The sequence below is a fragment of the Anolis sagrei genome, chromosome 1 (assembly GCF_037176765.1).
Source record: "Anolis sagrei isolate rAnoSag1 chromosome 1, rAnoSag1.mat, whole genome shotgun sequence".
Taxonomy (NCBI): Eukaryota; Metazoa; Chordata; class Lepidosauria; order Squamata; family Dactyloidae; genus Anolis; species Anolis sagrei.
In genome coordinates, this window is record NC_090021.1 from 33,787,913 (window position 1) to 33,810,101 (window position 22,189).

General features: G+C 38.4%; 1 protein-coding gene across 1 annotated transcript in view; it reads left to right on the plus strand.

Annotated features, from left to right (window-relative positions):
• CENPF (centromere protein F) overlaps nucleotides 1–22,189 on the plus strand; it is a 44,648-nt gene that overhangs the window by 16,601 nt on the left and 5,858 nt on the right. The window contains exons 9-13 of the mRNA XM_067463744.1: nucleotides 2,220–2,318; nucleotides 4,649–4,771; nucleotides 11,006–11,141; nucleotides 12,843–15,922; nucleotides 18,451–20,613. Coding sequence (XP_067319845.1) covers nucleotides 2,220–2,318; nucleotides 4,649–4,771; nucleotides 11,006–11,141; nucleotides 12,843–15,922; nucleotides 18,451–20,613 — 5,601 coding nt within the window. The remainder of the gene's footprint in view (nucleotides 1–2,219; nucleotides 2,319–4,648; nucleotides 4,772–11,005; nucleotides 11,142–12,842; nucleotides 15,923–18,450; nucleotides 20,614–22,189) is intronic.

Genomic DNA, 22,189 nt, shown 5'->3' on the forward strand with positions numbered 1-22,189 from the left:
GATTCCAGCCATGAAAGCCTTTGACAATACGTTGACATATTCATTTGGCAAAGATTCGACCAATTGGCTACAATGGGAAACTTTAAAGCCCCAGTCCTCAGTCATTTTAAGGCTACAGGTTAGCATTAGTTACAGTTGCACTCTGTTTCCAGTTCCACAGGATTCACACCACAATTTTGATTGTTTGCAAGCTTTGCCCCACCTCCCAATGTTCTGGGTGCTGTGTGAGTACAGTTGCCCTGTTCTCAAGAGGTGAGTTTAGGACTGCATGGGGGGTATTCAGAAAGTGCACATGCTTCATGTTCCTGTTTTGCCTGGCACCGTCGCTTCCTTTATCCAGACAGAACAGACATGGAAGCCAGGAAGAGGAACAGCTAGCCCTGCAAACCACTTCATTTACCCTGCAGATCCAGCTTCTCTTCCTGTGTGCTAGGAATATTTCTTTCACTCAAGGAAAAGTTCATGTTTGTTAGGCAGAACATGAACACAGCACAAAGAAGAAGAGGAGGAACCCGACCCACAGGAGAAGTGATGTTGTGGGCACCGTGATTCCATTTCTTCACAGATGCAGAAAGAGGGTGAAAAGCCAGAAGTAGTATGTAGACTGGTTCCTCTTCTTGCCGGGACCATGGTGGTAGGCCGCCCCAAAGGCTGTAGTGGTCAGGGCCCCATTTCTCTCTTGCCCTAATTTTCCGTTCCAAATGCCTACATAGGTTTGCATAAAAAGACCTATTTAAGCTCACACATGGCATATTAACCCAGTATAATTTTTGCTATTTTGTTTGTTTCTTTGAACAGCTTACCTCCATGCCATATCACAAGCTGCTTTTGAAACTCCACTATTTCTAAAGCAATTGGCTGTTTGTCATGGAGGGAAAGCTAATCGAGATGTCAATTGTGAGAGCTCCACAGAGTTGATATAATTGGTTTTACAGTTCTTGGGTCACAGGCATTGTTCAGTATATTGTAAGATACACACACACATATACTTCAAGACTTAATGTCTGTAGTCCTTAGAAAAGCATTTACAGCCCTGAGCTTCCAAACAATGTCATCAGGATGGTTAGAGGGAAGATATAGAGGTATCCCTCATGCCCAATGATTTTGTATTTGTGGGTCTGGAGAAAGAGAAGATTTAATACATTATCTGTTACATTGCCCTTTGTATAATGACCCCCGAAACAATCTTCTGGGAGCCTTTTGAAAGAAAGGGCAGCATGGCAACAGTCAGCAGTGATCTGTGACTTGTTAGCAGATTATTAAAAAACACAACATTAAACATTTGCAGTCGCAGCCAAAAAAATCCGAGCGAAATTAGTAAAGTCCATAGCAGAAGCTAGAAATTGAAATGGAGATAGTTTGGGGTGATACAAATCAAACATTTGTTATGGTTATAGTGTCACTGTTACTATAATTTTAAAGAGCCTGTATATGGAATAAGTCTTAATATTTATATTTGAAACTGCTTATTGTACTTTTAAAGGTTGTATATTTTATATCATGGCTTATGGCTAGTACAATAAACCATTCATTCATATACACAGGGCCGTAGCCAGAAAAAAATTTCGGGGAGGGTTGACAATTTCAGGGAGGGGGGGTTGAAAATTTCGGGGAGGGTTGAAAATTTCGGGGGGGGGGGGTTGAAACCTGCCTCCTAGCTCACGCTGAAGCAAAGAGCACAGCAGGGGGCAGAGCAGCCTTCAATAGCCTGCAGCCCTGCCCCTGTCAACCACCTCCACCAAGTCTGGCCTCCTTAATGAGAGCATTCAACACACACATCCCCAACTTGGTTGCTTCACTACATCGGCTATTGCTGCAAGTAATGACAGTGTGAATTGTCAATATTTGCTTGAGTTAGTGCTTGCTTACAGTTCTGGAGGGACTCTTAATTTTTTGCATCTTATAGACTTAGAATGGGGATTTGGTTAACCAGTTAAAATTCATGAGTAAACCAGGTTTTTTAAATAAATCTGAAACATTTCAGGGGGGGGGGTTGAACCCCTAAAACCACCCCCTCGCTACAGGCCTGCATATACATACACATACACACAAACACACACACACATATATACACACCTATCAGCAACATCAAGCATAGTAACTAAAAAGTTTCATAGTTAAAAACACACAACATCAATCCTGGAATCAGGCTAGGATTTTTTGGGAACTTATCATATTTCTTGTTTATGAGTATTTTATTTTCTCCGTCACTATTCTAGGAATTCACTCTCCAGCTCGGTCAGGTCAGAGCCAGTCTACAAGGGGAATTGCATCAAGCCAAGGATAGCTACAATGTTCTTAAAGCCAAACTGGAGAAAGTAAGTATCTCATATGGAACATTCAAACATATATAGAAACCAGCAAGGCTGAAATTCAGAGCATGTTGCAACAGAATGCAACTGAATGTTTTCCAGTGTGCTACATTGTGCAGCTGGCTGCAGAGATTGATAAAACATGTACAAACTTCATGGTTAATTTCAATATCAAGGGTGGTGCCACATACCCATGGATATAAATAAACTGCACAATAAATCACATGTTAAAATTGGGGAAACAATTGCATATACTATTATAATGCGATGTGTAAAGAAAAGTGTAATTTTTTTAAAAAAACAAGAGTGAGATTGGTCAGAGTAGTTCAAGCCACCCAGGTAACACCCTCAAATGTTTTCAGCACTTTGGATACCTATTTCATTTGAGAGAAAAGCCTGGAGAGGATTCATGTCCTTGTGATATGGAGTCACCAGTGGTTAAAATGTATAAGTTTGAATAATAAATATATGCAATGGGCTTACTTTTTATTTTCTACTGTGCTGTAGTTGCTTTTGCAAGATTGTGTTCAATATAGATCACTGAAAGATTATTTTGATGCCTTGTTGAATGACTGTATGGGAAAAATGTTAGTCAACAAAGGCAGTACATGTAATGTCTCATGAATTTCAAAGTAAATATGAAATTATAAATTAAGGAGTAGAGTATCCAAAGGCAGTCCCTAAGTTATAAATATATGAATTATGAACAATTTATAGTTATGAACATGCCTCTCCCCACCCTCCCTGTCATGAAATCTTAGCACCAAGCCAAAGCATGTTTGTATCTCTCCACCCACCCCCTGCTTTCCCTTTTCTTCCTATCGATATCTCTCCAAACCCTTTTTTATTTTCTTCCTATGAATCTCTTAAGACCCCTTTTCCCTTTTCTTCCTATTGATATCTCCAAACCCTCTTTCCTCCAATCGATCTTTCCAAACCACGTTTTCTATCTATCTCTCCATCCCTTCATGTCTGACATTTTAATTGTCCTGGCTAAATCCTATGCAATGTTGGGATTTGTAGTTTGGTGAGGCAGCAGCATTCTTTGGCAGAGAAGGCTAAAGACCTTGTAAAACTACAGCTTCCAAAATCCCATAGGTATGAATCAGTGCCGTTAAAGTGGTGTCAAACTGCATTCATTCCACAGAATAGCGCAACCAAAGGAAGCTGGAGCAGGATAAACGACAGAGTCTCCTTGAGGAAAGGGTTATCTATTTCTGTGGTTTCCCTTTCTATTGCTTGGAAGCTTTGGCGTTTTTTTTTAAAAAAAAGGAGATTCTAATCACACGGGAATTGTAGTGTGCACGTTTTTGGACAAATAACAAAAAGTGCACCTTTTGCTGGACCTGTTCCAACTTACAAATTAATTCAACTTAAGAATGAACCTATGAAACCTACTGTATATACTTGAGTATAAGCCGACCTGAATATAAGCTAAGGCACCTAATTTTACCACAAAATACTGGGAAAACATATTGGCTCGAGTATAAGCCGCGGGTGAGAAATAAATAAAAATAGATACCAATAAAATTACATTAATTGAGGCATAAGTAATGTAAATGTTCTTACGTATCCTTCCAATAATCACCATAGTTTATTTTAACTGTATGTTTTAGGGGAAATGCTGTGTGTATATGAATAAGGAAAAGTGGGAAAGACTGGCACCGGGAGAGGAGGAGAGAGGTGTGTGCTGCATGAGAGAGGAGGAAGGAAAGGAGAGCTGGGTTGCTGGGCAAAGAGGTGAGAGTCCTGGCAAGAAGGCATGAAACTGAAAGAAGCCCTTCTTTCAGCCCCACACCTTCCTGCAGGACCCTTACCCAAGTAGAAGCCGAGGGGGGCTTTTTCAGCTTAAACAAAGGCTGAAAAACTAGGCTTATACTCGAGTATATATAGTATCTTATTTGTAACTTGGGGACTGTCTGTACTAACATTTTACTTCCTTAACATGTGTCTATTTTCTAAATCTTGATTTCTGGACCTTTGAATTGAGGAAGGGAATACCTACACTGTACACAATCATTCACGTTATTTATTTTCCATCATTTTTCCAACAGTGGAACTCAAGATGGTTGCCGTTTTGATCTAGAGCTTTCTTTAGTAGTGTATTTCATATATGGCTGTTCTTAGCACTAGTTCGGGTAGTAAATAACCTTAATGCTAGTAGATGTTTGTGTTTCTAGATGTTTGGAATTTTTTTCCTTTTTATTTTAAAAAGTAACGTTGGCCTGTCGTATGAATTCCGATCTACAGCAGTCCTATCTACAACAGTACTATTTTTCTATCTTTTTATGTTGTGCAGGCCATGTATTAAAATAAAACTATATTTTCCTTGATAGATCCTCTCAGCAAAAGAAGAATTTGAAAACAAGACCAATGAATTGACTCAAAAATTGAATCAAGCAGAGCGGACTAGGCAGACAATGCAGTTGAAGGAAAATGAGCTAAAGAATATGTGTGATGTAAGTAAAATTATAGAAATAAATTATATATGTAGTTACACAACAGTTACTAGTGTGATGTATCTGACATCTTCACCAACTGTCTGTACTCTGATGTAATATAGGTGTATTTAGGGACTAAGATACTTTATGGTCATACAGTTCTTCAAGTTTTTATTTATTTTGAATCAAAAGCATTGCATAAATAAGTATAAAAGTGATAAAAATAGAAGGAGCACAAGTGGTCAAATATTTTTTTGACCAAAAACAGGCAACAGTGACTGCACTGTCTGTAGCTTTAAACAATTTTTTCTCAGTACATGAGGGAGGACATGATGGACAAGCACATGGATGCAGAGTTGTTTCTTCTGCTCCACAGTCACACAAGGTGGAGGATTCTTTTAGGTAGTGCCATTTTGCCAGATTGTCTTTTGATCTGCCCACTCCACTTCTGTGTCTGTTCAGGGACTTCCAAAAACATTGCTTTTAAACAATTCTTCAAGTCACTAGTAAAAAACAGTCAAAGTGGCTTCTAGCCAAGATCTACATTCAATATGTAGCGTGGTGGAGTTGTCTTCTCTATATTGTTTTTGATTGTATTTTCTTGCATGGCAGAATGGGCTTGAACTGAACTGAATGGCCCTTGTGGTCTCTTCCAAACTGATGATTCTATACAGGTCTATTAGTTAAAACATAGATGGAGCAAAATGAGGCAACACGTGACTGTCAACCAGATTTTGTAGCTTCCAAAAGTCCCACACAGGATTTAAAGGATTTTTTTTCCTGCAGCAGATTGTGGTAGGGCAGAATTAGACCCTAGACTCAGCAAACGTATCCACCCCTATTGTAAAGCCAGAGAGGGCAAAAACAAACTTCTGCTATATGTAATAGGAGTTTGTTAAACAACATATCAATGTAGGTTCTTGTGGGTTTTTTCGGGCTATAGGGCTATAGGCGAAACGTCAGGAGAAATGCCTCTAGAACATGGCCCTATAGCCCGAAAAAACCCACAAGAACCTAGTGATTCCAGCCATGAAAACCTTCGACAATACATTGAACATATAAATGCCTTTTGAACAACATGTAGGAAGCAGTCTGAAAAGCTGTCAGGAACAATGGTTATGTGAATTGATAGCAGCTGGGTCTATTTTTCCAAGTGTAGAACGAATGAGCAGTTCCATTTTACAAAAAAAGTGAGATAAACAAAAGATCACAATTTCCCCTCTATTTTATACTGGCATTACCCAAATATCACAGCTAAAATTTGATTCCTGTTTTGACTGTTCGGTTCTTCCTTGTTTTGAAAGAAAGGGTGTTGAAAGATGTTATGGAATATTTAGAGTAAAAACCACCAGTATTAGCGGCCTTCAGAAATAGCAATCAACATTCTTCACTATAAAATGCTAAAAAAAAAAAGGAGCACATACAGTCTGTTGTAGGTGATGCAGTGTTCCAAATTCCAGATATGAAGGTGTTTGGCCAGTTCTTGGCTACTTAAGCTGAAGAAGAAAAGGATGCTATTGTTGTTCATTAGATTTGTAGGTCCTGTCTTGAATGGCACACAACAGCAGATGGTATAATCTTAAGCAGCTTTTCCTAACCTAGTTCTCAGCGAATATGTTGGACTATAGTTTCCTAGCCAACATAGCTATTGCTGGATATTGTTGTGAGCTATAGTCCAGGTACCAAAAGTAGTGTGCCAGGTTAGAAAAGTCTGCTTTAGAATTGCAGATTGAGTATCCTTTATCTGAAATGCTTGGATCGGAAATGTTTTGGACCTCAATTTTATTTATTTATTTTTTTGCATTTTGGAATATCTGTATTTGTATATATTTTCTGTATCTTAGAGGTGGGATCCAAGTTTAAACAGGAAATTCAATTATGTTTCATGTGCACCTTATATTCCTAGTCTGAAGGTAATTTTATTCACAATATTTTGGTGCATGAAACTAAGCTTGTGTACATTGAACTGTGCACAAAGCAGAGGTGTCACGATCTCATCCATCCATGTGAACAATTTTGGATTTTGGAGTATATCATATTTTGGAATTTTGAATAAGCGATGCTCAACCCGTACTTGCATCTGTTGTCTCAAAAGAATGATTAGTTTATTTATGTCATCTCTAGATGAAATCAGAGTTTAGGAAAGCCCACACACTGTAGAACAGGGGTCCACAAACCTTTTAAATAGAGGGCCAGGTCACAATCCCTCAAGCTGTTGGAGGGTCGGATTATAATTTGAAAAAAAAAAACATGAATGAATTCCTATGCACACTGTACATATCTTATTTGTAATGGAAAAAAAAAACCAACTTAAAACAATACAATAATTAAAATGAATAACATTTTTTACAAATATAAACTTATTAGTATTTCAATGGGAAGTCTGGGCCTGCTTTTGGCTGATGAGATAGGATTATTGTTGTTGTTGTGTGCCTTCAAATCGTTTCAGACTTAGGTTGACCCTGAACGAGGGCCGGGTAAATGAGCTTGGAGGGCCGTATCCGGCCCCCGGGCCTTAGTTTGAGGACCCCTGCTGTAGAAGTTCCACAATATTTATAAATATCTAAATGACAGCAATACTAAAATCAACTTAGTTTTGAGTAGATATTCATGAGGCCATTAGCATCATCATTATTCCTGAACTATGAAAAGGACTTCTACACGATATCAGTTCCAAAACTTGGCTGGAGCATTCTGGGACTTGTAGTAACTTTCCTAAGCTCTGGGTAAAACAAGTATTCTGAGAGAGTAGCTGTAGTGAACTCATACCTTTGCTTCGTAGGCCACAGCATGGGAGTCAGTGAGCGGGCCTCCATGTTGAGAAGGCAAATCAGGATAGCTGACATGTTGGTAAGGCAGAGGCAAGGGGAGGAGTCAGCTAACTCCTGATAGGCTCAGACCCCTAGGGGAGGAGTTGAAGGAGTGGGTAAAAGGCTGTACTTTCTGTCAGAGAAGAGAAAATGATTTGATCTTAGAGAGAGATGGTTGATATCTGAAAGAGATAGGATTAGGATTTTCAGGCAGGGAGAAGTGAGTTTCTGAGTGGGTTTAGAAAGTAGACTGATAGGGAATAATAGAGGGCAAGTGCTCCAGTGTACTTTGGCTTGGGTAGTCAAAGGGAAGACTTGCTGACTTGTATTAAGAGAGAATACAAGTGGGTTTATTTCCCTACAGTGCAGAGTAGGCTAGAAGGAACCTAGTTACTCTTGCAGGCAGCCAGGGCAGCTGGTCTAAGAAACACACTGTTACTTGTTATAGGGATAGTGTGAGAAAAGTAACTCACGTTAAAGAGAAGTTACTCCTTCTATAGAAACCCTTTGTTTTCATAAGTCTGTGCCTCAGTAACCAACTAAGCATATGTACCTCTCAGTAATGAGTTGTTTGTTTCGAATATTTCAATAAACCTGTTCTTTAGTTTACTTTTAATCTGCCTCAGCCTTGTTTTGTCCTATAAAGCTAGTTCCAGCCAGCCTCTACATCTCTGCAGCTTGAAAAAGAAAGGGAGTCAAAACAGAAGAACCGGTGTATAGGGACATATTACCTCAAGTACTACAACCAGTTAATTCCTCAAACTGATTGAGGTGGTGGCAGCAAACCTACCATATCCCTGTCACACATGCAATAAGGGAGCCCTCGTTCCTTAGCCCTCTTTACAGTAGCCTAGATGAGAATTACCTCATTGCTTCCCAGTAAACAAGCGGAGCAGTGAAGGACTGCCCCTTGGCTTTGATGCAGAAGTGTTTCAGGAGCTTATTGATCCAATTTTTATCCAAGAGGTCTGTAATTATAATCATAGAGGCTGCGAACCCCACTGCACACTCCATCCTCTTGAAACCACTTGACCTTGATCATATCATAGGAGAGTTTCTAAAATGCTTGGCTAATGGCCCTTATGCTTGAGCTGAAAACTGTGTTAAGAAGTCTTTAAACTGTAGGATACTCATTATATGGGTGAACATCAGAAATTGCCAGAGAACCTTGAGCGTTTCAATTTGGGCACTTGCAAGGAATATTGGCACAGTAGCCTACCTCTTTTTCCTCCCTCTTTCATTGAAGCTTAAAGGATGGCATTGTAGGAGTGGAGGAGGATAGGATGACAATGAACCGAAGCAACAACAAGTTTAATCTTCCTTTTGGGCTGATCTGCTTGAATAGCTGGAAATGCAAACCAGCTTTGCCAGCAAATTTCCAGCTTATGCTTCCCATCCTGGTTGTCCCTTCTCTTAAATTTGGCTTTGGTGCACCGGTGCCCATCTGCTAGGAGTAACTAGATGGATAATTGAGGGCTCGAGACCAACGAAGCCCTGCCAATGCCATCTGTTATCTTAGCGGTTCAAGAGTGGGCGGTGTGGGCCTCTGCGTGCCATTTTCTTTAGGAACAACTCTTTCATTTTTCGTTGCTGTCATAGAATTGTGGCGAGAAGGCCAGATTTCAACAAAAAGAAGCTTTGAAGTTCAATGAAGGGAGCCCTGAACTCTTTCAAATCCCCTGCTGGTTTAAATAAAATAAAATTAGATGCCAGACACTCATGCTTCCAGTATGTGCTGTGAAAGAGGATGCCAATCTTTGGCTTACTTATCCCCAAGATACCAGCTATTTGTGTGAAAGGCCTGGCCCCCAAATCTCCCTAAATTCTAACCCTGTCTCAATGATTTTTTTTTTACTGGGGGACCCTTGGCTGTGGTTTTGGTTTTTCTTTCTCACTAAGCTCAAAAAGAATTGTACATGGTTGTGGTTTTCTAGTATTTTTGCCTTGCAAAAGCCTTGTCATAGCGTAATTTATAACAGGCCAGAGATTTACTAAATTAGTATATGTTGACTAGTAGCTGTTCAGAAACCACTGTCCTACTGCCATTCTCTTGGTCAGAGTGTTGGGAAAGTTACATTTTTGAACTACATCTCCTACCATGTCCCAACAAGCATGACCAAAAAGCAGCTTTTTCAAGCTCTGTTCTTGGTATGTAAGGCCAAACAAAGGCATCCATGTTTTCTTGGTAAGACTTGTTCAGAGTGGGTTTGCTGTTGCCTTCTTCTAAGGCTGAGAGAATGTGACTTGCCCAATGTCACGCTGTGGCAAATCCTGTTCTGCAGTCATAGTCCAGTGCTCAAACCACTATACTACATTGTCATTATCGAAAGATCTTAAGGGCAGGATGCAATAAAGCCAAATGGACTAATGCCAAAGAATAGAAGTAAAAAATGATTATTGAAGGCTAAACACGTATTAGACCATTTAACAATATAAAAGACAGACTGAGATCGGTTAGAATAGTGTAGAATTATGTAACATCATACATAAACCCTAGTGCCAGCAGGACTGAACATCCAGGTTGGAGGTTCAAATCCGGGAAGAGCACAGATGAGCTCCCATCTGTCTGCTCCAGCTTCCCATGTGGGGACATGAGAGAAGCCTCCCACAGGATGGTAAAACATCCGGGTGTCCCCTGGGCAATGTCCTTGGAGCCTGTCAATTCTCTCACACCAGAAGTGACTTGCAGTTTCTCAAGTTGCTCCTGACACGAAAAGAAAGTTCAGAACAATAAATGTGAATTCATAAGGTACTTGGAGTTTGACGTCAGGGAAAGAGGTCTGACACACATAACCTGATGAACTAGGATATACTGCCTGTATGTCTTGAGCAGCTTCAAAGGTGTAACACACCAAGAATGAGACTAAGCATTGGGAAACAAGTTATTTTCTTCAGAGGTCAACGACCATTCTGGCAAAGTGTATGCCAAGTAAACAAAGAAAATCTTGCATAAGGGCGCAGTGATACGACTTTTGTGAATCTGACTAATATGTTCTCTCTAGGAATCACTAGGTCCTCCAACACAATTATACTGTCAATGTCCGATGGAGTCATGTTGGAGAATTTCTCTGACTTTGAAAAAAAATGTGTGTGTTTTTTCCTGTTTGTGTCTTTTACACTTTCGCAGGGGTCCTGCACTCCGAACCCTCACAAAATAGAGAGCCTACTGTATATGAATAAAGAAATGTTCATATGATATAGCGGGTTTGAGTTCTAGACTAAGACTCAAGAAGGTTAGGATTTTGGAAACCCACTCAATAACTTTGCACATATTACTTCAGCTCTGTATGACTCTTACTGAGAAAACCTCACAGGAGGCTGCCATATGTCAGTCAATTTGAACACATTTAAAACATATGAACTGATCCTATGAATCAGAATACATAGAAATGGCTTCCATAACATTTCTCTCACTGTTTGTTGTCAAATGTTTGTGTCATAGGAAGTAAAGAAGCAAAACAGCCTTATCAGCAGCCAGGCAGCTCAGCAACTGCAAGAAATTCGCCAGCTAAAAGATGAGCTTTGTATAGCCAAACAGCTTCTGCAGGAGAGTCAACATGTTTCTGAAGTCATGAAAAGTGAGTCCTCAATTGATTAATTTAATCATGTTTAATAGCCATTCCAAACCATTCTAAAGTTCAAAATGTATAGCGCATGCTGAGCAAACTCTAGTTTGGATTGTGTGTCATAGGATATTTGGGAGTACCTTTCAAAAGTACACATTGTATTGAAATCTTTATAGATCAAAGAAAGGCAAAAGTCATGCTTGCTTTCAAAGCTCACTGTCCTCTCATCAGGCAGTGATGGTTTTAATAAAATAACGAGAGAGGAAAGAATCACAGATCTGCTAGCATAATGATTTGAAAGTTAGCATAATGGCTTTTGCACCTTCTGGTTGGTGTCATGCCCCCCGCTCTCAAAACCTCTTCTTCATTGGAAGCAACAGCAGCAGAATTATTTATAGAGGTCTAATAGTCACCTGATAACAAGCCAATCCCTCTTTCTCTCAAATTTGCCTCCTATAAATGACCTTTTACAAACATTAGCTACCTCACTGAGAACAACTTTGGTCTTCCTTTTTAATTGCTCAGTTTGTGAAGATGTTTCTGATAGTATTACAAACCCTGGACTGTATAGTGCGCCTGTATTACTCTTTGGAATTCTGACTCGTGATTTAATTTTCTTGACCCTGGACTGTTTGGCACAGTTTATTTCTTATCCTTGAGGACAGTTACTGGCTCTTCACTTACCTCTCTTCACGGCTCACAAATTCTGGTTCCAGGAGCCAGGCTTAGCACAGTGAGTTAAACCACTAAGCTGGAGAAAATCCTGCCGATCAAAAGGTTGGCAGTTCAAACCTGGGTCGGGGTAAGCTCCTGCCATCAACCCCAGCTTCTGATCATCTAGCAGATTGAAAACAGCAATGTGAGTAGATAAATAGGTACCGCTTTAAATGGGGAGGTATGAAAAGGCACCCATAAGGACATTTCCTCGGAGACTCAATCGAGAGGATGTCTGTGGACAACAAAGCTCCTTTGCATGGAATATGTAGCGACAGCACTCCAGCCCCGATGGCTGGAGTTGAGCACAGCCTCCAGATGCCAGAAATGGAAAAAGATGGAAACGCCTTTACCTCTGTTTATGTATCGTCTGTCCTTGTTAATTGTATAATAGCATTTAATGTTTGCCATATATGTGTTCTGTTATCTACCCTCAGAGAGAGAGTGGAATATAAATAAACTATATTATTATTATTATTATTATTATTAGCTGGACAAATGACTCAAGAAAAATAGCAGCTGAGCTTGCAATAGGATTTTATCATGGTCAACATCCCTGCTTTTTTGGAGGACTATGTATTGGCACAGAAATTCTGATATATAATTGGGATGTACCAATGTAAGCCTAGTCATCTTGGAAGCCAAAGAGGTGATATATAAATTAAGTGCAGGAAGATCTGGTTTATGAGGAATGCTGTGAAGAGGGTTTGCCACAATTATTACTCCTGAACATTTCTCTTTGGTGGCTCTTCTTCTCTGGAGGGTGACCGAGCAAGATCTGAACCATCTGATTTAGTGAAGAGGTCCTATATTTTTGAGGTATTATGGTCAAGTGCTCGTCTGTGACCAAAAAAGCACAGATTCAAACCTCCTCACAATCATGAAATTCACTTGGTAACTTGATTGAGCTCTTTGGAGGAACGAAGCTATTTAAACGTAAATCTATTTTTTATTAATATAATACTTTATAACTATTCTCCCTAATCTTTCTATTCACAGATAAAAATTGCTCTTTGGAAAATGAGTTAAAGTTACTGGAAGAGAAACTGAATAAGCAATATAATCCAGTCACTTTAGAGAATATGAAACTTGCAATTTCAGACTTGGAAAATCAACGAGATTCTCTCCAACAGCTCTTGAAACATAAAGAAAATGCAGTTGAAGAGCTTAGTGTGAAGGTGTCAGAACTAGAAATGTTGCAAAAAGTTTATGCAGAGTGTGAAGGACTTAAAAAAGAGGTTGAGATTCTTTCTCGACAGAAAAAAGAAAATGAACAACTCTTGAATGAGCTTGATTTAGAAAAAGGAGGATTGCAGCGCAAAATTTCCAGCCTGGAAAGTGCTCTAAAGACTGAACAGCTTAGAAGTCAGGAGAGGCTAAGAGCTCTTGAAGATGAAAAGGAGAGCCTCAGTCTGGAGGTGAAAAATCTCAAATGTGTGGTGGAAGACCGAACAAGACAGCTAGAGGCACAACGAAAAACCAACGCTGATCTTCAGGAAAAAAATGCAACATCTGAAGCAAAACATATGAAAGAGAGAGAAAACAGTTCACTGAAATTAGCTGGGTTCGTTAAGCACTTAGATGCCCTACAAGAAGAGCTAGAGACATGCAGAAGTGAGGAGTTAGAAAAGGACAAGCGTATTGCATCTCTTGAAGCATCGCTCGCTTCATATGCACAGTTAGACATAAACTTCCAAAAACAATCAGAGGAACTGTCACAAGCCAGAGATGAAATGCACAGAAAATTGGTAGAAGCTGAGCAAAAACATACAGATTTTGTAGAGGAAATTAATAAGCTACAAACAGCTCTATCTAACAAACAAGATTTGCTTACTAAAGCATTGGCATCTCTTAAGGAAAGAGATGAGAAATTGCAAATGTTGATAAAAGAATCAGATAGGCAAGAAGCAGTCATTCAGGATTTTAAAAAGAAGGCGATATTGTATGAGGATCCAAAACAACATCTGAAAGTTCTCTCTCCAACAATAAGCCAAAAGGAACTTGATCTGACTGTGACATTATCCTTAAATGAGAAGGAAAATGAACAACCTACAGAGGAGAATGCCATCTTTGAAAGTACGATCAATAGTTTAGAACCAAAAAATCTGGCTGTTATGCAAAGAAAACTGTCAGTCTCCAATAATTTGAGTGAAAGGGAGGAAAACCTCTTGGAGCTGTCAGAAAAGAATAGGGAGAAGACCTCTTTGCTGTCAGTAGCCAAAGAGAATTTGGAAAGAAAATGTATATCGCTCGAAGCAAAGATTGAGAACCTAGAATGTGTTTTAAGGGAAGAAACTTACCATCTTGAAGTGAAGGAAGCCAAATCTGAAATCCAAGAGAAACAACTTACAAGCAAATGTGAGGAACTGGAGATAAAGCTTATGTCTTTGGACAAGAAAAATAATGCCTTGCTTTGGCAACTTGAAAAAAATCAGCTAGTGCCTGAAGTAGATGAGATTTTAAGACAGAAGGGGGCAGCACTAAATAAAATACAATATTCCGACAGTATATTGCTGCAAGAGAAAGAGGAACAGATTGAAAATGTGAAAATAAGAAGTGAGCATGCAACAAGTGACTTGGCTTTGGAACAACTCAAAGTATCAATGAAAGAAAAGGAGGATGAATTGCATAGATGTCAAGTTAAACTGGAGATGCTTCAAATGGATTTTGATGATAATGAAGTTGCTGTAGAAAACTACATTGTGCAAGTAAACCAATTGGAGACAGTTTTAAGAACTATGGAAATGAAACTGGAAGAAAATGAAACAGAAAAAGAAAGCTTGAGACAAGAACTGAAAGCTTTTAAAAAATTAGAAAATCAGACTTCAGAAACATCAGAGGTAGATGGGAATAATAAGTCACCAATACATTTTGATGCTGATACCAAGGTCAGCTTAAACCAAGAGATAGATGCCAGCTGTTCATCAGTTCCTCACAATTTGATCTCTGGGCAAAATGATCATATCCGATTAGTATCTTGCTTACACATGACAATGAACAAGCTAAATGATTTGGAGAAAATATGTGAATGCGTCCAGATAGAAAAGTCACAGCTGAAAGATCTACAATTGGAATGCATCATGAACTCAGATACTATGGCACAAAACCTCATGGACAAAATTAATAAGGTTGAAGGGGGAGCCACTTTCTCTGATGCATTAATAGATGAAAAAGCAGCACAATCTGATATGGAGCACATAATCTTTCCAAGATGTTGTGATGGAATTGACTGTGAAGGGTTGAAACTATCCAACGAAGAAATTAAAGCAGATTTTGATCACGTCAAGGAAAAAATGCTCTCTTTGAACAATTTGTATCAGGGGCAGAGTTGGAATCTGACTTCCAAAATATCAGAACTACAAAGCTATATTGAAATGCTGACAGAAAAGAATATTGCACTGTCAACAAGTCTTTATCAAGTTGATATGGTTTCATTTGCAGTTGAGATGACCCCAAGCCCAGTGAATGAAGAGTGTCAGTCAGATGAAAGATTTTGCATGGAGTTTCCATACTATGATGCAATCTCCTGTTCTACAAATGTTACTCCTATGGAGTCCAGTTTTGATAGTGTTCTGTCCACACCAAGCAAAAAAGCTGGGCTACATAATAAAAAACAAGCTGATCTAGAAGGGGCAGCTGACCAGCACTGCCATTCTCTGCCAGAGCTCTGCAACAATGATAGATGGACCTCTCTTGATGGGCAAGAGCATCTCTTTACCAACAGCCCTAATCTAAAAAATAAAATAAAACACTTGCTCTGTGAGCCTCTTGAGAAGTCTTTCAAGATGCTTGAAGAATCATTTCAGTCTCATAGAAACGTGGAAGACAAGGAGATTCAAAAGATCCAAGAGCTGCTTCTGTCTGTGAGACAGGAGGTAGATGGTCTCCAAAAGCAAGCTGTATCAGACAACAAACTGTGGCAACAGAAACTTCATAATGTGATCCTGCAGGTAGCTTCTACATTGACAAATGAGAAGGAATATCCTGAGCCGTTGCCTCAAGAACAAGAAGGACCACAGCCCAAAATGGAAGACCCTGATTTCAGTTGTGAGCCACTACTTTGCACTGACAGCAAACATGTAAGTTTGACAATTTTCTTAACATTTGGACCTCTTATTGGGGAAGAAAACCCTCTTTAGTTGTACTCAAACAATAGCTCCTATTCTCTAGGTTTGCTTAAAACTTGGGGAAATTATTTTTGAACTATAGTTCCCAGTCTCCCCAATAGGATGTGGCAGTTGTACTTGGAAAAAAAAATAAGCTCTGTGTGTTTCTTTTAAGATAAATGAAGTTTTTTTTATGGAAGCACAAAAAGTTTCTTATAGAAACCACAATCACACAAACACATAATATAGTCACCATGAAGCCCTTCATGTTGGGATCTGATGGCTTTACTAAAAAGTATTTCCTTCACAGCTAGCCCAGTTTGAAATTATTTTGAAATTTTGTATACTATGCACTAGAATCTTGTATATTTTATTATAATAATTAGAGTTGAAAATAATGTTTTTAGAACATAGAATTTTGAATGAACTCATACGTGCATTCGAAAGTTGTTTTTGTGTGACCGTTCAAATTGTTTGTTAACTTATTAATTTCATAGGGGTCCTAAGTTAAGGATGCTGAAGTGGTTTTGCTAGTCCCTCTAAAATGTAGCCTATAACATATTGGTATTCAGTGATGGTCTCCCATCCAAGTACTAATCAGTGCTGGTCCTGTTTATCATCCAAGATCATATGGGATCTGGTGCCTTTAGGACAGTATATCACTTCAGGTAAACCTTTTAGACCTATCAATTCAGGTCCTGCTACATACACGCGCAAATACACAGTATGTAGTATGTATGCTGTTTGATCAAAGACAGTTTTTGACAGTAAAATGCAATATTTTCATTATTTCCATTGAGTTTTCACAATTGTATTGTTGTTTAAGAGCTAGAGTCTTCCAGTAGTAAATCTTCCAATATGTAAGAATATATAAGAACAGTCTGTAATGTATTCAGTGAAAACATCAGTCGGCATGAACAGTGTCTCAGGATAACAACTGACGACACATGAATATACAGAATATGGAATAGTTTTCTAGTCACAATATGTCCTACACATAACATAAAAATAACATTTCATTACTATGTCAAAGATTCTATTCATCTTCTGTTATCTGTTTTATTAGTCTGAATCATTGAGTAGAGTCTGATAGTTATTTGTGGTTATGGAAGACTTTCATGACTGGAATCACTGGGCTATTGTAAGTTTTTCGGGCTGTGTGGCCATCTTCTAGAAGCACTCTGGAACATGGCCACATAGCCCGGAAAACTTACAACAAGCCATTTATAGTTAGATTTGTTCCATGTATCCAAGCTGTAAATATTTATTCAGTTTAAATTATCTGCCTTCAACAACACCATGTTCCCAAGTTAGCTATCAAAATACAATATAAAAATACAGTAATTAAACAACTGCTATGTAAATATGAAAACTAAGAATACATTTATATTGATAAGATGATAAAAAACTCAAGCTACTTAAGATTAAATGTATGAAAGAACAAATTGAACATTCATGTAAAATTAATGTTTTTTTTAAAAATGACAAATTTTAAACTTCCACTTTATGTCTAATTTTTGTTTGTGTATTTTGTGGAAATAGGTTTTAAGATTAGTATGTGTATTCTACAGAGTATTTTAAAATGATTGTGTGCTTTGATTGTGCATTTTAGCAACATTGTAACCTTTCTTGAGCCATGAGGAGAGGTGGGGAAGAAATAAAATAATAATTATTTTGTCTAGCTCCCTAAAGCAGGGTTGACAGCCCTTGGTCCTAGGCTTGCATGTGACTTTCGATCTAATTGGTAACCTTTGCTACTTTGGGTTCCCAATTAGGAGAAAAGCAGAAGAAATAAAAAAATATTAAATACTTACGAAGCTGCCTTTAAGGAATCTTGAGACCACTGATAAAATGGTCTGTCACAATTTCTAAAGTATTTAGTGCTTATTATTATTTTGTAGCCTTGTTGTAAGTTGCTCCGAATCCCCTAGGAGAGAGGGGCGAGATATAAATAATGTTTTTATTAAATTATTATTATTATTATTATTATTATTATTATTATTATCTCATTATACTAGTAAGTTGGAAGAAAGAAAGAGGTACTAGACAGGCAGACAGAAAGAAAGAGAGAGCATATATTACCTACCCACCTCTCATTTTTGTAGATTATCCCCAGAGAATGTGATTCTTACAGAAAAATGTTTTCCCACCCTGCTTTAAAGGAGGAGAGGAGAAGAAAGGGCTATGTCTCTGTGCTTTTGATGGAGGACACATACAATAAAAAGTCTTAAATGATGATCTCAATAAATAGGCAGATTGGTGAAGGGGAATGTAATCCTACAATTGTATACATTGCTGATCTATTGGATTTAAGGAGAGAAATATATTTCTAGTATCGTTCATATATACAAATAGCTATTTCCTTACCAATTATAAAAGTTATATTAAGTAATATTAAAGCATTCAGTTATGGATATCTATTGTGCACAATCCAGCAAAAACCTAGCATTTGCTCATTAGCATTGAACTTACAAGATTATTTGTTTTCTACCCATTTTTAGCAAGCGTGGATTCCTGCTGAGCAAGCAAATCATCCCTCGTGCCAATTGGAAGTATATAATTCCTGTAATGAGATCTCAGAACTTGAATCAGTGAATAGTAAAGAAACAACAAGGGCCTGTGAAGCAAATGGAATAGGAAACAAGGAATTGGCTTCTGAAGCAAAAGTTAGTTTAAATTCTTCAGAAAAACTGCTTTCAGACATAGATTTGGAAACCGGAAATGCATCAAATAAATCTATAGTTCCTACAAATTGTTCCAATGTGTTATCACTTCCTCCAAGTCACAGCATAAGTGCTGTGCCTATGGATTTCTTGGACATCCATCGTTCAGAAATAAAGCATAGTAAAAATTCAAAGCTTTCCTGTGATTTAGAGGAAACTAGTAAAAACATTGATTCTATGCTCATGGAAATCCAAAATTTAAATTCAAATTTGATTGCAAAGGATGAAGAGTTGGCTGAAAGGATAAATGCTTGTGCAGAGCTGGACAAAACAGTTGCAGTACTCAAACAAGAAAAGATTGACTTAAGCGAAGCACTTAAATCTGTTACTTTTGATAACCAGCAATTATCTTACAACCTTATGACACTTGGGATAGAACTCAACAAGGCAAAAGCTGATCTGGAGATGTACAAAGTAAGACTCTGCGATGCAACAGATGCTCTTGATGATTTAGAAATGACCAAAGCCGACTGGACTGAGAAGCTTCTTGAAGCTGAGAATGAACTGAGAAGGATAAAATCAGAGAAAGCTAATGTTGAGAACCATGTGCTATTCATGGAGGCCGATATTGAAGAGCTTCAGTCAAAAAATGAGCAGTTAGAAAGGGAAAAGGAAAATGAATTGAAAACCATTTTTGGCCTTCAAGATCAGCTTTGTATGATCACAGCTAAGAGAAACCAATTTACCCAAGATCTGAGCGCTTTGTCAAAGGATAAAGAGGAATTAGATCAAAAGTGCCAAAAAATGCAGGAGACGATAAAAGAGCTTGAGTCAAGGCGAGTGGATTCTACTGAGTTTATCAGGATATTGGAAGCTGAAGCTAAAACCCAGGCAAAATTGCTCCAAGCTGCCAAGGCTGCAAGTAGTCAGTTATCAACAGAAAAGGAGGGCCTTACATTGCAATTACAGAATTTGGATAAGGTTGTGAGGGATCTCGTGTTGGAAAAAGAGGCAGCACAAAGCCAACTAGAGCATTTGAGAGAAGAAAAAGAAGCACGCCTCCAGGAATATGAAACCCTACACAGCAAGTTAAGCATCTCTGAAATGGAAAATTCCAAAATATCTAAGTCTCTGGAAGGGTCACTTATAGAAAAGGGTGAACTTGCAGCGAGACTGAATTCTGCCCAGGAAGAGGTGGATCAGCTGCGACGGGGCATCGAGAAACTAAAGATAAAAATAGAAGCCGACGAAAAGAGCAAGCATCGCCTGGCTGAAAAGTGGAAAGAAACTCAGCGGAAAGCTGACTCTCTGGTAGACAAAATTGAGAGCCTTGAAAGGGAATTGCAGATGTCAGAAGAGAATTTGGAGGGTGCGATTCTTCAAGCAGAGGCGGCTAAAGAAGAGACGGAAATAGCAAATGCTGAAATGGAAAAGATGCGTGTGACCTTGCAAAGGTTAGAACATGAAATAAGTGACTTAAAGTCAGAAAAAGATTGTTTAGAGAGCATGCTGGAGGAAAAACAAGTCAAAGTGTCCAATTTAGAAAGTTCTCATGCCATCCTTTTGAAACAGCTGAAAGAAGAAGAGCAGGAAATGGTGAAAATCAGAGGTGAATATGAAAGGGAACTTTTGTCAATGCAATCCCAATTGAACCAGGCCCATGAGGAAATTAAACTGTCTTTCAGCAAGCAAGAAATTCTCAAGGCGAATGAACAAGATCAGATTAATACAGTGGCTTCCCTCAGGCAAGAGAATACACAGCTAGTTCATCAATTGGAAGAAGAAAAATACAAAAATTCTGAAATAGAGCAACTTATAGAAGCCCTGATCCAGGCATTCGAAGACATTGTGCAAAAAATGGATGAAAACTCTTCTTTTTGTGAGCAGTTGCCAATAAGCGAAAGCTTGCAAGCTATTTCTCAGGAACCACAAGGGTCTTTTAAACTTCCTGGAGAGGAATTGGAAGCCATAACATCAGGAAAATGTGCCTCCCTTGGAAAGGTAATGTACAGCAAGCACGTAAACTATCCTGTAAAAAAAAAATCTTGCATGAAGTAGAAGACTGGTTTCAGTTTTTGCACTGAGGGAAGTTTAGTAATTGTTATACTGTATACGGGACTGTGAAGGTAAATGTATTTCAGTTTTATAGTTAAACAAAGATGACATGATCAACTTCAAATGTGAGTCCAAATAAAGTGAAGTTGTCCCTCTGTGAAGAGTAGATGAGATTATTTTGAATTCAGTTTTAAAATGTAAATATGATTAAAAATACATTCTACTCACACCCTTATAATTAATTATAAAATTGTGTGTGCATGCATATACATCTCAGTTTACTCCTACTCTATTTAGTAGAGGTTGTCCTTATGTCACTATACATAACATTGAAGCTGTAGTCTATCCTTTTCCAACATCTAATACTGTTGTTTCTATCATTTCTGGCAGGAGATGCTGGGAGGCCATGGGATAGAAAAAGCTAGATTCAACTATAATGAGCTTACTAAACAGTCCCTGGAATTAATTGAAGAGTCTGGGTTTTTTTTATTTCTGTATTTCCTTCATTAAAATGTTTCTGTGTTGATCTTTCAAAAGATTCCAAGCCAATACAGATAATACATTATTTTAAAAAATGGGTTTTTTTAACTTGTGAGAACTTCTCTTGGATTCTCTAGGTCTTCCATTGCAACTCGGTTGCAGAAGTTGACTGCAAAGTCACATTGGAGGACCTGGAGAGAACATATTAATCACATCTGCAAAAGTGAAACCAGCAAATATAGAAGGCTAACTGTATTTAAAACATAGTATCTTGATGAGCCATGATAATAATACTAATAATAATTATGCTGAATTTTTTTCGTGTCAGGAGCGACTTGAGAAACTGCAAGTCTCTTCTGGTGTGAGAGAATTGGCCATCTGCAAGGACGTTGCCCAGGGGATGCCTGGATGTTTTACCATCCTTGTGGAAAGCTTTTCTGATATCCCTGCATGGAGAGCTGGAGCTGACAGAGGGAGCTCATCCACACTCTCCCCTGATTTGGACCTGCAACCTTTCAGTCTTCAGTCCTGCCAGCACAAGGGTTTAACCCACTGTGCCACTGGGGGCTCCTATATAATACTGATACTAATAGACTAATACTAATAATGATAATAAAACTTAATTTATATTCGGCCCTATCTCCCCAAGGGGACTCAGTGTGGATTCCAAGCAAATAAGGCAAACATTGAATGCCTCAGTACAATACCAGATAAAACATGATCACTCAAAATAACCCCGCTTATAAAAACAAGTTATAACATGATACTTACAGATTAAGTCAAGCATGACCTAATAATTTCATTGGTGTAGTAATGTCTCAACAGCCATGCCATCTACCAACAGAGCTATATGCAAAACCTCACCAACCCACTTCTAAAACCCAATATGGTGTTAAAATCTAATTTTAGTGCATGCGCCCAGTTAGGAAGCCAATTCAAGTGAGATCTCAATGGAAGATTTTAAAATTACAGGAAAATTGGTATGGGAAAAACTTATGTTCCAGTAATTTAGGTTTCAAGATGTTTAAGGTGTTAAAGAAAA